The following is a 13,980-nucleotide window of genomic DNA, read 5'->3' as shown; positions in this document are numbered from 1 at the left end:
TCAGACCGATATCGGTTCGAGGAAATCGACATCGGGATCTGTTTTCACTCTGAACAGAGGAGCAATAATATGGAGAAGTAAAAAGCAAAGTTGCATTGCTGATTCCACCATGGAGGCCGAGTATGTTGCTTGTGAAGCAGTGAAAGAATCTGTATGACTTTGGAAGTTCTTAATTGATTTGGAAATTGTTCTAAATATGCATCTGCCTATCACTCTTTATTGTGATAATAGTGGAGCAGTTGCAAATTCTAAAGAACCAAGAAGCCATAAGCGAGGAAAACATATTGAGCGCAAATATCATTTCATAAGGGAGATTGTGCAACGACGAGATGTGATCGTCACAAAGATATCTTTAGAGCACAACATTGCAGATCCATTTACGAAGCCCTTCGCGGCAAAAGTGTTTGAAGGGCACCTAGTGAGTCTAGGACTACGAGTTATGTAATCTAGGGCAAGTGGGAGAAAATGCATGGGTACGTGATGCCCTAGTTTATTGTATTTATGTCTTTCTCTCTACTCAACATTATAAAACCCCACTAGAGTTTTAGTCCAAGTGGGAGTTTCTTGGGTTTTATGTCCTAAAACTCATAGTTTGTAAACAAAAACATATTCTATTTTCAATAAAGTTAAAGATCATTATGAAATAAAGTGAACTTTACGATCATTAATCTAAATCCAATAAATTAAGAATACTCTGGCTATATTATGATTACTTCAACTATATGTAGAGACATAAGAGTGGATCAAGTTCAAGTATATAGTCAAAATGATCTATAGTACATGGATAAGGCTGAGTACCTTATCCTGGGGACACTATGAATGCGGCCCACTTTTGTATATAATATAAAAAATGCGATCATTAAATTGTACATGTGAGACATGTAACTGGGAGCGTCCTATGTCATGAGTATTGCATAAGATAGGACCATGAAGAAAATCACTCTCACTTTATAATGTCGTTTACTGTTGAGACTAATTTTTTCATTCTATGACCTAGGTTACTCGATCATAATCCAAAGCTAACTATGAACTCCTGTTTATTCGGAAGTATTCTTAAATTTGCATGGGTGGGAGTAGATCGAGTTCGCCGACTCAATAAGCCTCCCATTTCAGAGGTAAGATGGAATTCGCTCCTACCCGCTTTTAAGGATAGTAGAGAGTTGTTCGCTTAAGTACTGACTCCAAGTCTTGAACAAGGGGCCCCACCCTCATTGGCCCGAGAGGGATTCGGTTTGGTGGTTGTACCACAAACCAATTGTTCATTAGAGGATTAGTGAGACTTAAGGAACAAGAAGTAACTTTAGGGGTAAAACGGTAAATTGACCTAGCTCTAGTTACAAACAACTTGTGAAGGATCGACTTACTAATCGTGGTTATATCAAATAGACAGAAATATATCTATAGTGAGGGGAGTGCAACTACTAGGCTATAGTGGAGTGTCCTAGTAGTTCACGAATGTTGGTTAACAAGGTTAATGAGTTTAGCTGGTTAATCTCGGATCCTTGGAGCCCAAGATCTGTAGGTCCATTAGGTCCCTCTGCTAGCTCATATCGGACTAAACCATAGAACAGTGTGACGAGTGAGTTCGAAGTGTTCGAATTCAAATTAGAGAATATGCACTACATATATACGATATATTTAACCGCATTTTTGTTTTAATTATCAATTAAAGAAAAAGAGAGAATTGGAGATATTTTAATAAGATTTAAATATTTTAATTATTAATAGGGATTCATAATTAATATGTGCCGAAATTTATTGAGATTGACATTTTATTTACTATTAAATATTAATTAAATCGTTAATTAATCATTTAATATTACTTTAATTTGAAATTAATTATTCAAATTAATTGTTGAATTAAAATGAAGAAAGTCAAAATGTTGACTTCATCTAATGGAAAAATCCATGTTTGAGATGGTGGAATTTTGAGGTGTCAAAATTTGGTTTAACCAAACTTGCATGCTTGCCAAATAAACCCCACAAATTTGAGTGTAATTTTGAGTGTCAAATTTTGGTTAACTCAAACTTGCATGCTTGCCACATAATCTCAAACATTTGAGTGGAATTTTGAGTGTCAAAATTTGATGATCTCAAATTTGTATGAACATGCAAACATAACTCTATAAATAGAGTGATCAAGGTACATGGAAGGTCTCCCTAGTAAAAACCTTGAGAAAAACTCTCACAAACTCTCTCTTCATATATACTAAATCCCTCTCAAATTTAGTCACTCACCAGATTCCACAATCCGTTATAAGGCTGGAGAATAGTGGAGAAGACGCTAGTGGTGGTTTGAAACCGGTTCGTGAGGAAAAAAGAATTTGAACTATAAAAGGTTAGTACTCCAACACCTTGAGTTTTAATATTTATGAACATGCTAGTTATTAACTATAATTGATGTTCTAAGAGATCCTTAAGATCTAAATTTCTTTCGCATGTGTTAAAAATATACTCAGTAAGCAACCTACGTGTAGGCTCTTAATCGCATCCAAGTTTAGGAGAGAACCACCAACTATGCTCTAGGCCCTAGAATCTCGGTACTCTCAGTACACAGTACGGGGTGGAAGGACTTAACCTTTGAAGCGATATTCAGTGTTTGAGGAGGAGGTGCTCCCTCATAACTACATGTACCCCTCGTACAACCCATCTAGAATTAGTCACTACATGGTCAACGTTCATCTACAGGATGGACTCATCATGCAAACGACCTTGACCCACCCTCGTGATCAACATCTTACCATAAGACGGATCCCCATGCAGAGTAGTCGATCTACCACTAAGTAACACTTTCCTAATAGCGTCTCACCAAGCTCAACGGTACCATACCGTAGTAGGAAGGGAAGAGTAACACCTCCTTAACTGGCGTCTCGCCTAGCACAACAGTACCACACTAGAGTAGGAAGGGAAGTGGAGTATACTTGAACGCTATACCAGCTACTATCGGCTAAGGGATTATCTCTCTACACCTCGGGGTCCTAACGTGGTTCTCTATGTCTCAATGGTAGTTAAAACTATTGAGTTTAGGGCCCTGGCTTCCAAATTCACTCAATAAGAGTTCCAAGTCCATAACAATCTAGGGTTAAAGAGTCTCTCCCTCTAAGCGCCCCTCACGACACCACTGACCGTAACATCGGGAGGGTCCCCCATCTAAACCCAACTAAACCCCTACAAGAGTACACCCTAGGCATAACACAACACTACAGTTTATCATTCATATCATAAGTTCACGCAATCATTCAACAGGAGCTTATGTATGATTAAAAATTCATACAGTCATACAAGCTCAACGGAGCGTTAACATTCATCAACACCCGGATCACAGATACACATTTTCTCTCGTTTGCCAGCATAGTATGACAGATAAAAGCAGTAGTAAGATAGTCCAGCAAGCATACAAACATCAAGTGTGAAATCTCATTAGGGCAACAAGTCAAAAAGATATATATATTTAACTTCATAAGTACAGAGAATCATTAGATCTAGCCACCTAAGGGTAATTTTCTCTAGCATGTATGCAAAACCAAGCGCACCCTACAAGTATTACTTCCTAATTCTGTGCGGTTACTTATCGGAATGGAGCGTGCCCTACGAAGCTTACTTTTCGGCTAATTGGGAGCTCCAATCACATGAAAGTTTGCTGATAGGTCTTAAATCAAGTTAAATTTAGATGAGTACCAAAATCGAGATGAAAAATAGTCGAATGAAAGTTAAATCAAGATAAAAGGGGTCTCACGCGCTGATTCACGCGCCCACGTGCTAGAGGGAGTCACCCACGTGCACAAACGCGTGCGTACAGACGCCCATGAGGGAGGGAAAACGCGGTGGTGCACTTAACACGTGTCGCCGACTGAATGGTTCTTACGACTTTAATGATGTGGGTTCGATCCCTGAAGCACGTGGCGGACGCTGGCAAGGCATCGGGTTGGGAGGCCGGGTCGTGCGCGGGTTCTCGTTTCTGGAGCGAGTATCGGTCTTCTAATCCTACCCGACGTAGTATTTTCCTAATCTTATATAAATCAATGCACGCGTGACACGCGTCCTCATTTTCGGCGACGCGCAGACCTCTCCCTGCCTGACATGCGTCCCTCTGTCGTTCGTCTTCTTCCTCTCAACTCTGCAATTTTCCAGAAAATCGATTATTTACCATTTTCTTTGCATTCTTCTATTTCTTTCACAAGATTTCTAGAGTTTATATTTGTCTACAAGTAGGTATTTTTCTTGTAATTTATTTCTAATCACGGTGATAATTAGCTCAGTCCAAAGTTATCAAGAAACATCAATACCTACATTCTTTGACGAACTCCAGAACTACTATTTCCAATCTTAATCAATCAGGACTTCCTTCACGGATTATGAGCCAAATCCTCTCTAGATTAATATGCTCAAATTTCATAATTTAATGCTCAATATTTCTCACAGATCTGAGGAAAATCTGAAAACAACGATTCAAGAACTTACATATGGATTTTCTTCGTTCCTTGACGGTTTTGGACGATTCAATGGTGTAGAATGCTTTCTATAGGTTCTGTGAAAGATTTTTTAAGAGATCTCGATTGGAATCGGACTCCTTGTGGCTATTTTTCTATTTTTTGAAAAGATCTCAACTGGGGTTGACCTTGACCATTTTTCTAATTTTCCACCATTTTTTTTCTTTTTATATTTTTCTATTTCTAAAATTTTTTCTCTTTCTACCCCATCTCAAAATTATGTCCCTAAATGAAATTTGGAAATTCAACTTAGAAAAAAAATTAGGTTTTGGGTTTATTGAGGTATAATATTTAGAGTATATATTATTTATAAAATATATCTTAAATATTATATCTTAATGTTCTTTATTTATGATTTGATTTACCATATATTTTATTTTATTTTCAGTATTTAATTATTTTATATTTTTCTCATTTGTTGCTAGCTTGTATCCTATTTAAAAGATATCAATATCAATGAGAAGACACATCTTTTCAATCGGAGATCGGGTGTTACAATTTATGTCCATGATTATTAAATTATATAATGTTAATCTTCATAGGCAGGAACTTTTGAATAAAAGGTAAACAAATCTTATTATAAAAGTTAGAATAAATTATACTTTTAGTGTTTCCTTTCATTTTCTTTTTAAAAGAATAACAATATCTCTTTTATGAAATTTACTATTTTTTATTTTTTTTCTTTTTAGCAAAATTGTCTAATAGTCAAGGTATTGAATTGAGGAGAGATATTTGGGGGAGGAGTCTCAATGAATATTACCCTTGATTTCTAAAACAACAAAAATATAATCTTCTAAAATTTTAAATAAAAATTGAGATTTACCTTCCATATAAGGTAAATCTCAATTTTTATCTAAAGAATTATGTATAAACTCTATTTTGATATAATTTAAACACCCATATAAGGCTGGACAAATTTAGATAAAAATCCTCCCATTTAGATACCCAATATTCTAGGAGATGGTTAATTAATTTTGATGGAGAATATGAGGTTAAAATTCCACTATATCACATTGAATGCTTAGAAAATGCTTGCTAAATAGATGTTATCTATTAAACGTGTAACGACATGTAATTTTCTACTTAATTTAAGGTCGTCGCTGTATACATATCATGATCATTGAATGCAAAAATACTTCATTTGAACTTTCATAAACCGTCACGTTCATCTTAAAACACAGCCATTGACTTATGTGGTTTGAAAACACCTTTAAAAGATGACACAACAAAAGACTAAACAAAATAAATAAATTTTTAAATTAAAGACATCCTATTCTAGCCTAAGTCTAAGAAAATAAATACGATTACCCTATACATGTTCCATGGTCTCAAGTTACGATGTCTCGTCAGTCGTACATGAATGTCTTGCCTGAACCTAAAACATAAGTGACTTAAGTATTTAAATAAATAATTAGTAAGTGACCCCACTATTGGGGCTTTAAATGCAAGAACATGCGAATGTAATGACCTGTCTTTTCAGTCTATTTTCCTTCGGTACTATCCTAACGAGTAACTTGGACTTGTACCACATACTCTACACACAGCCCATACGTGCGAGTATGGACTCACCAGTCAGTTCGCACACCGTTGGGCCACTTTCCTTGTCATGCGAGCATACTCTAGGATCTACTTAAACTGGACACTGTTAGAACTAGTAACCAACACGAAAAAATTAGGTTTAACATAATGTTTGTTTTCCTTCCTAACAGTCGTAGCATTATGATAAGCATAATGAACGTTTTTCTGCTTGGTCATCGTAGCATTATGATAACCATAATGATTGTTTTTCTGCCTCGTAACGTACACGTCTGTACTATCGTGAAGGGTAAGAGGTATCCCCAATGCATGAACACACATACCATTCCATGCTTCCAGATATAACAATTTTCATCATTTACATATCATACCATAACATATCGCATCACAATATATCATATCATAAACATGTCAATTATCACATATTTCGTACCATAACATATTTCATATCATTTTCATATCAAATCACAAAATATATGTATATGTATATATATATATCCGTCATTCATATGTCATATCATAATCATATCATATCTTAAACATTTTGTGTCATATCGCTCTCTAACTTATCAATAGCCTTAACATTCTTATATCTATCATAATCATATCGTTACATGAACGTACCTTAGTCATATCCTTACAGGAACGTATCCTAACGCTATCGTTCTATCAATCTATCATAATCCTTACTTTTAGAGTCATCCTAACACTATCGTTTTATCGTTTAATGCTTAATTTTAAAGCATATTGCTTTCTAAGTATTCTTAAATCAATTTTTTGAAACTCGGAATTTCACAATATTATTTCCACCCATAAAATTATTTCTTTGACATTGGATAACTGGAAAAAAAAACAATTGAGGAAAAGGGAGCCGACAAACGGTAGATAGATTTTAAGCGCACCCTACAAGTATTACTTCATAAATCCGTCCGTGTGGTTACTTACGGGAATGAATCGTGCCCTTCGAAGCTTATTTTTGGCTAATTAAGAGCTCCAAAACTCTTGAAAGTTCGCTGATAGGTCCTAAATAAAGTTAGACTTAGATCAATATCAAAATCGGAAATTACAAATAAACAAAAAGAAAGGAAAAGGAAAGAAAAGTAAGGTAAAAGATAAAAATACCATTTAATTAAAACAAAAGAGAGAGAAAGTTTTGTTCCATAATTGTTGTTGAATTTGGTACTCTTGGGACACTTCTCTTGGTGCCTACATTTGGTGGAGGGCTTTCAGGAGATGTTGGACACTTCTCTTGGTGCCTAAATTTGGGGGAGGGCTTTCAGGAGATGTTGTCGTGTGACACTTCTCTTGGTAACTAAATTTGGTGGAGGGCTTTCAGGAGATGTTGCTGGATTTGCCTCTTGGTGGCTAAACTTGAGGGTGGGCTTTTGGGAGAAGTTGTTGGATTTGGGCCCGTTGGTACACGCCTCTTAGTGCCTAGACCCAATGGAGGCATTTTGGGAGATGTTGCTGAATTATGTCTTGTTGGGACAGGCCTCTTGGTGCTTAAATTTGAGGGAGGGCTGTCAGTAGATGTTGTTGGTTTTTGACCAGTTGGGACACGTCTCTTAGCTCCTAGACCCAATGGAGGTGTTTCGGGAGATGTTGCTGGATCAGGTCCAATTGGACACGCCTCTTGGTGCCTAAACTTGAGGGAGGGCTTTTAGGAGATGTTGTTGAATTTGGGCCAGTTGACACACGTCTCTTAGTGCCTAGACCCAATGGAGGCGTTTCAGGAGGAGGTGTTGGATTTGGGCCAATTGGCATATGTCTCTTAGTGCCTAGACCCAATGGAGGCGTTTCAAGAGATGTTGTTGGATTTAGTCTAGTTGGGACATGCCTTTTAAGTCCTAAAGAAAGCACATTGCCACTCCACCTGCCTCGAGACCATTGAGATGAGACAAAATAGCAACAAAAGAGAACAACAAGAGGACATAAACCATATTGACATTTTTAAGCAAACCCATTTTATCGTCACACAAAGATTCTACCTCTAAATATTCTACCTCTAAATCTCACCTCTATATAAACTCGAGTGAACAACTAATTTAGAAATGTAGTAATAAATTATATTATTTTAAGTTGAGTTTTCCTAATTTATTGTAACAAATGATTTTGGGAAACTAATTATGTCGAGTAAAAAAAAATATCTAACCATTTCAGTCTATTTTATTTTTAATTTTAAATCAGTTATAAAGAAACTTTATTATAATTAAACTTCATCCAACTGGTAAAAATTAATTGTATGTATGAAAGTTTTATGAAAATTTGAAGGCACTTTTTTAAAACAAAATATTAACCATTTCTATCCCTAACTAATTATAAGAATATTTTTTTAATTTTTTTAAAAAATTTAAGTGCATTTTTAGTTCATGAGAAGTTTAATAAAAACTTTAGTTTAATAAAAACTTTAGAGTATTTTTTTTAATTTAAATTTTTTTGTTTTTTTTTTATTATTTTTTTAAAAGACAAATTTAGTATTTACTATTTGAAAATGTACATTATTCCTATAAATATTTTGAGATTGGCAATAGATTTTCATACCATCTTCCTAATCACCAAACATAAAAAAAGAAAGAACAAAAAATGAATCTTTTAGGGTTATCTTTGCTATTCATTTTTCCACTTTTCTTTCATCCATTTCCTGTCACTGCTGACTCATCGCTAGACCTGAAGCCTTCCCGTAGATCTCTATCGGCCTTCCTCTTCACTTCTCCGCCCCCTCCAGCAGTGTTCCTCTTCACCTCTCCGCCACCTCCTATGCGAAGCTTCTTTAAATCTTCACACCCGGCATCATTTCTCTTCCCCTCTCTGCCACCCTCGGCAGCGTTTCTTTTTCCCTCTCCGCCACCTTCTATGCAAAGCTTCTTTAAATCTCCACCTCCGGCGGCGTTTCTCTTCCCCTCTCCGCCACCACCTATGCGAAACTTCTTTAAATCTCCACCTCTGGCGGCATTTCTCTTCCCCTCTCTGCCACCCCCGGCGGCGTTTCTCTTCCCCTCTCCGCCCCCTCCGCCGTAGCCAATGGAATGATGTGAAGACTGTACAAAAGATCAACCACGCTAGAGAAGATAAGCTATTGGTGAGAGAGATGTTCTCAATAAGAGATGAACATTTTTAATTCAAGCCCTTTAATAATGTAACATAGAAATCTTATGATCACTACTTTTATTTTAATAATACGTTTATCATTATATAAATACAACTTTATTTCACGTTTAACAATATTCATAAATTTTCAAAAATAGTATTAATATTTTTAATTTATTGAACGTCTAAGGACTTCTGTAATAATATTTGGATGAAAAAATATTATAGTTTTAAAATTACAACAATTTTGATTTATTATTATTTTTTTTTTTTTTTACAATTTCAATCCAATTAAATGTTAAAAAAATAAAAGGAGAATTTTAAGTTCAAATTCACTTTTATTTTATTTTATTTTATTGCAACACCTCCTCCAACAACATAATGATCACTGATCGGCAATAAAAAGAAAAGAAAAAATAGTAAGATTTACTGTGAGAGAGAAAAAGGAAAACAAGACTTTATACCCGTTTAATTGAGAAAGAGAAAAAAAAATTTAGATCTTCTATCTCTTTTACTCTATTTCAATTATTTAGATTTTTACCATCATTTTAGAAAATCATGATCAACAACATTAAAATGGTAAAAAAAGAAGAATCTATTAAAATTGAATAAAGATAATGACAAAGACCATTAAAAGCAGAGGAAAAAAAAAATCATTAAAATTGTTGAAAGATAGTTACAAAAAGAATTAAAAGCAAGGAGAATAAAAAATGGAAGTCTTTTATTGTTGGATTAAAATGGGATAAAGATAATTGTTAATAAAATTAAAAGAAAAAGGAGGAGACTAGAATTGTCAATTTTGAGGTCTACGGTCATGGAAAAATAATTGAATTTGAAATATCATAAGACTAGAAAGCAGATAATACTCTAACATAAAATAAATTCATCAAATTCTTTTATATGACAGTAGCTTATATCTTCTAGAAAAATGGTTAACTCCGTCTATAAACTTGTTACATGAAAGTTCGAACTTGAAACTGATGTCATGAGCACACATAGGTTAACTTAGATTTCAAAAGACAGAATCAAACTTTCATTAACGATAAATTCATGACAACAACTTAAGCTAATCAGGTAAGTGGTCTTTCTGTCGACTCGGTCGGAAGAATTGTCTTATGTATGACGACACGTGTCCAGTGGCCCTTGCACGTGTCATTTATGCTTTATGTTATATGATGAGGTGATGACGTTAAATGATGATGTGTTGATGTTATATGATGATGTGATGATGCACATGATGTTGACATGATGACGATGATGCATAATAATAAGAAGATGAGACGTATTATGATGAAATGCCTTAATATGACAATCTTCCATATTAAGATGTTGTGCATGTATTAAATGCCACAATGCATTATGACGACAAGTTTTCAAAGACACAACCCTAGTTAATGTTAATGATGATGAATATATGAATGCCAATGCATGCATGTTACTTAAAATAATAAGTGAATGGTGTATAGCGTTATGTCTTAAAGATGATTTAAAAATGAAAACTGTGGGGATCTCGTGCATTTTGTGTGTTCATATATATCGGGATAATTCTCCACTAATGATGATGAGCGGGGACGCGCACAGTATGATGATGAAGGTCTTCATGGGGAGCAATTGGCAATCAACGCTTGATTAATAATTGTCAATTGGTTGATGTGAGAAGCAATCCAGAAAAGAAGACTTGAGGAGTACTTGAAGTTGATGCTTTATCCTCTATCAACGCTTAATTAGCTTCGATGACTAATATTCTACAAAATCTAGCATTGGGAGAAGGTTCCATGAATAAAGCACCCGTCCAAGTTGCTGTTGTAATGCCCCAAACAGCAGCTGAATCTTGTGTATAATGTGGAGAAGAACAAAGTTTTGATTAACGTCGAGTAATATAACATCAATTTTTTATGTGAAGAATCAAGCTAATAAGGCATCTAAAAAATAATCCCTTCTCAAAGACTATAATTCAGGGTGGAAAAACTATTAAAACGTCTCATGGAAGAGACAAGTCTTATACAATCAACAAATGTCATCCTCCAACTAGCAGACCGATCTTTCACTCATCTAGAAGGAAAAATAGAAGATATTCTAATTCAAGTGGGCAAGTTCATATATCCACCAGGTTTTATCATTTTGGATTATGAAGCGAACCATGAATACCAATTATCTTGGAGAGAGCATTTTTGAAAACTGGAAGAACAATTGTAGATGTCCACAACAGAACTATAATGTTGAAAATGAATGATCAACAAATAGAATTTAATATCAATGACAACGTAAAATATCCAGCTGTAGTAGAGAATCGATCAACAATTTATAAATTGACAAAGAATCCAGTAGCTGATAGTTGAAAACAGCAACAAGAAGAAGACAACAATTTGAATAATTGCACTAAACAGCAATCAGAATTGGATGAACTCGTAAGATATGTTAATCACTGGAATTATAGGAAAGAAAAAATTCATCAATAAAGTCATCTATTGAGAACATATGCTTGAACTACGTCTTAGAAGTAGAGCTATTTGATATATAGGGGATAGATTTCACAATATTATTTCCACCCACAAAATTATTTCTTTGACAATGGATAACTGAAAAAACAATTAAGGAAAAGGGAGCTGACAAACGGTAAACACGTAACAAGCTCCAAGGAAACCAAGTTAGTTTTTTTTTTTTTTTTTTTTTTTTCATTTATGCACTTACATAATTGCATTACTTTCCTTGGAATGATAGTTTTTTTTCTAGTCATTATTTTTACTCTTTGTCGTGAACAACTTGCATGCCCCAACGAAAGGTAGTCAACTTTTGTATGAGAATTAATCGTACTTGGATGTGGTTAATTTCAGCATATTAGGGAGGCCAATTGGTTTTAGTGCATATTAGGATGTGATCGATGATAAATCTTATTTTCGTGTAGTGCAGGTTGCCACATAGTTTCTTGTTCATCTTCATTTGCATTTGGTCTTATTTTATTTAAAATCATGTACACCTTTTCATGCAATAATATACAATGACACGAACAACAAAGAAGAATTTTAGAATGGAGAGATCCAAATTTGTCCTAGAAAATTTGCTAACCCCTCCAAGAAAAAATTTCATATTAAATTGATAGAAAATAATCATTGTGCATTCTCGGGTAAGCTTGAAATGAAATATTTATGTAATTTGAATGATATGATGTGATTGACATGCAAAACAACGAACTAACATGAAATACAACTCCGACGTATGCTTAAAAGATATGATAAACGATATGTGAAATGATATGATAAACGATATGATATGTACGACATGCTAGCGGGGTTGTATTAAATGATAATGAAAATGGAAAAATATTGGTACCTCAGGCATTATTGTGTGCTCGTGCATTGGGGGATACCCCTTACCCTTCACGATAGTACGGACATGTATGTTACGAGGTAGAAAAACAATCATTATGGTTATCATAATGCTACGATGACCAAGCAAAAAAACATTTATTATGTTTATCATAATGCTACGACTGTCAAGCAGGAAAACAAACATTATGTTTAACCTAATGTTGACGTGATGGTTACTAATTCTAACGGTGTCCAGTTTAAGTAGCTCCCAGAGTATGCTCACACGACAAGGAAAGTGGCCCAGTGGTGTGCGAACTGACTGGTGAGTCCATACTCACACGTATGGGCTGTGCATAGAGTATATGGTACACATCCAAGTTACCCGTTAGAATAGTACCAAAGGAAAATAGACTGAAAAGATAGGTCATGTCATTGCATTCACATGTTCTTGCATTTAAAGCCACAATAGTGGGATCACTTACCGAGTATTTATTTAAATACTTAAGCCACTTCTGTTTCAAGTTAAGGCAAGACATTCGTGTACAGTTGACGACGGCATCGCAACTTGAGACCGTGAAACATGCCTAGGGTAGTCGTATTTATTTTCATACACTTAGGTTAGAATGAGATGTATTTAATTTAAATGTTTATTTATTTTGTTTAGTCTTTTGTTGTGTCGTCTTTTAAAGGTGTTTTCAAACCACGTACTTCAATGGCTGTGTTTTAAGATGAAGGTGAAGTTTTCTCAAAGTTTAAAAGAAATATTTCTACCTTAAATTTAGTAAAAAATTTTAGGTAGTTAGTTGTAATAGACAACAACTATTTAGCATGCATTTTCTAAGCACTCAATGTGATATACTAAAATTTTAACTTCATATTCTCCATAAAAATTAATTAACAATCTCCTACAATATTGGGTATCTAAATGGGAGGATTTTTATCCAAATTTGTGTTTGATATGGGAGTTTTCCTAAAGCACAAATGGTGAACTAAAACAAAATATTTAAAGCATATGTACTTACTCATGTATGTATATGTATAGGTATATGTATATGTTTAAATTATATCAAAATAGAGTTTATACATCAATTTTAGATAAAGATAGAAGGAATACAAATTTTTATTTAAAATTTCTAAAAATTAAATTTTTGAAAAGTTAGTTTTAAAAATCAAGGATAATATTTGTAACCAGCTTAAAAAAGCCATCAATAATAATAAAATTGTAACTAATTTCATCCCTCCACACGTATCAGACAACTTCTTCCCCCAAATATCTCTTCTCAATGCTACTTCAACTGTTGGACAATTTTCCTAAGAAAAAACAAAAAATGATAATTTTCACAAAAGAGATGTTGTCATTCCTTTAAAAAGAAAATGAAACAAGATAGTCTGATTTACTTGAAAGAGAAAAAGAAAAGTAGATCCAATTTAACAAGAGGAGATCAATAGAAAAGTTCATAATTTCTTCTCTTTTATAGTGTATTAATTATTTAGATTTTTGTTATCATTTTATTGGTTATAGAAAATGAAGATCCAACATTAAAATAGTGAAAAAGAAA

At 34.2% G+C, this 13,980-nt stretch overlaps 1 protein-coding gene across 1 annotated transcript; it reads right to left on the bottom strand.

Annotated features, from left to right (window-relative positions):
- Positions 1–8,656: 8,656 nt before the first annotated feature.
- LOC111473153 (circumsporozoite protein-like) lies at positions 8,657–12,980 on the bottom strand. The gene is made up of 2 exons (XM_023118706.1): positions 12,966–12,980; positions 8,657–9,064 (listed from the first exon to the last, which is right to left on the bottom strand). Exons 1-2 carry the CDS (start codon positions 12,978–12,980, stop codon positions 8,657–8,659), a joined length of 423 nt encoding a protein of 140 aa, XP_022974474.1.
- Positions 12,981–13,980: the final 1,000 nt, after the last annotated feature.

Source organism: Cucurbita maxima, unplaced genomic scaffold (assembly GCF_002738345.1).
Source record: "Cucurbita maxima cultivar Rimu unplaced genomic scaffold, Cmax_1.0 Cma_Scf00106, whole genome shotgun sequence".
Classification (NCBI taxonomy): Eukaryota; Viridiplantae; Streptophyta; class Magnoliopsida; order Cucurbitales; family Cucurbitaceae; genus Cucurbita; species Cucurbita maxima.
Note: the sequence above shows the minus strand (reverse complement) of the source record. Positions and strands in the feature narration are given on the sequence as shown.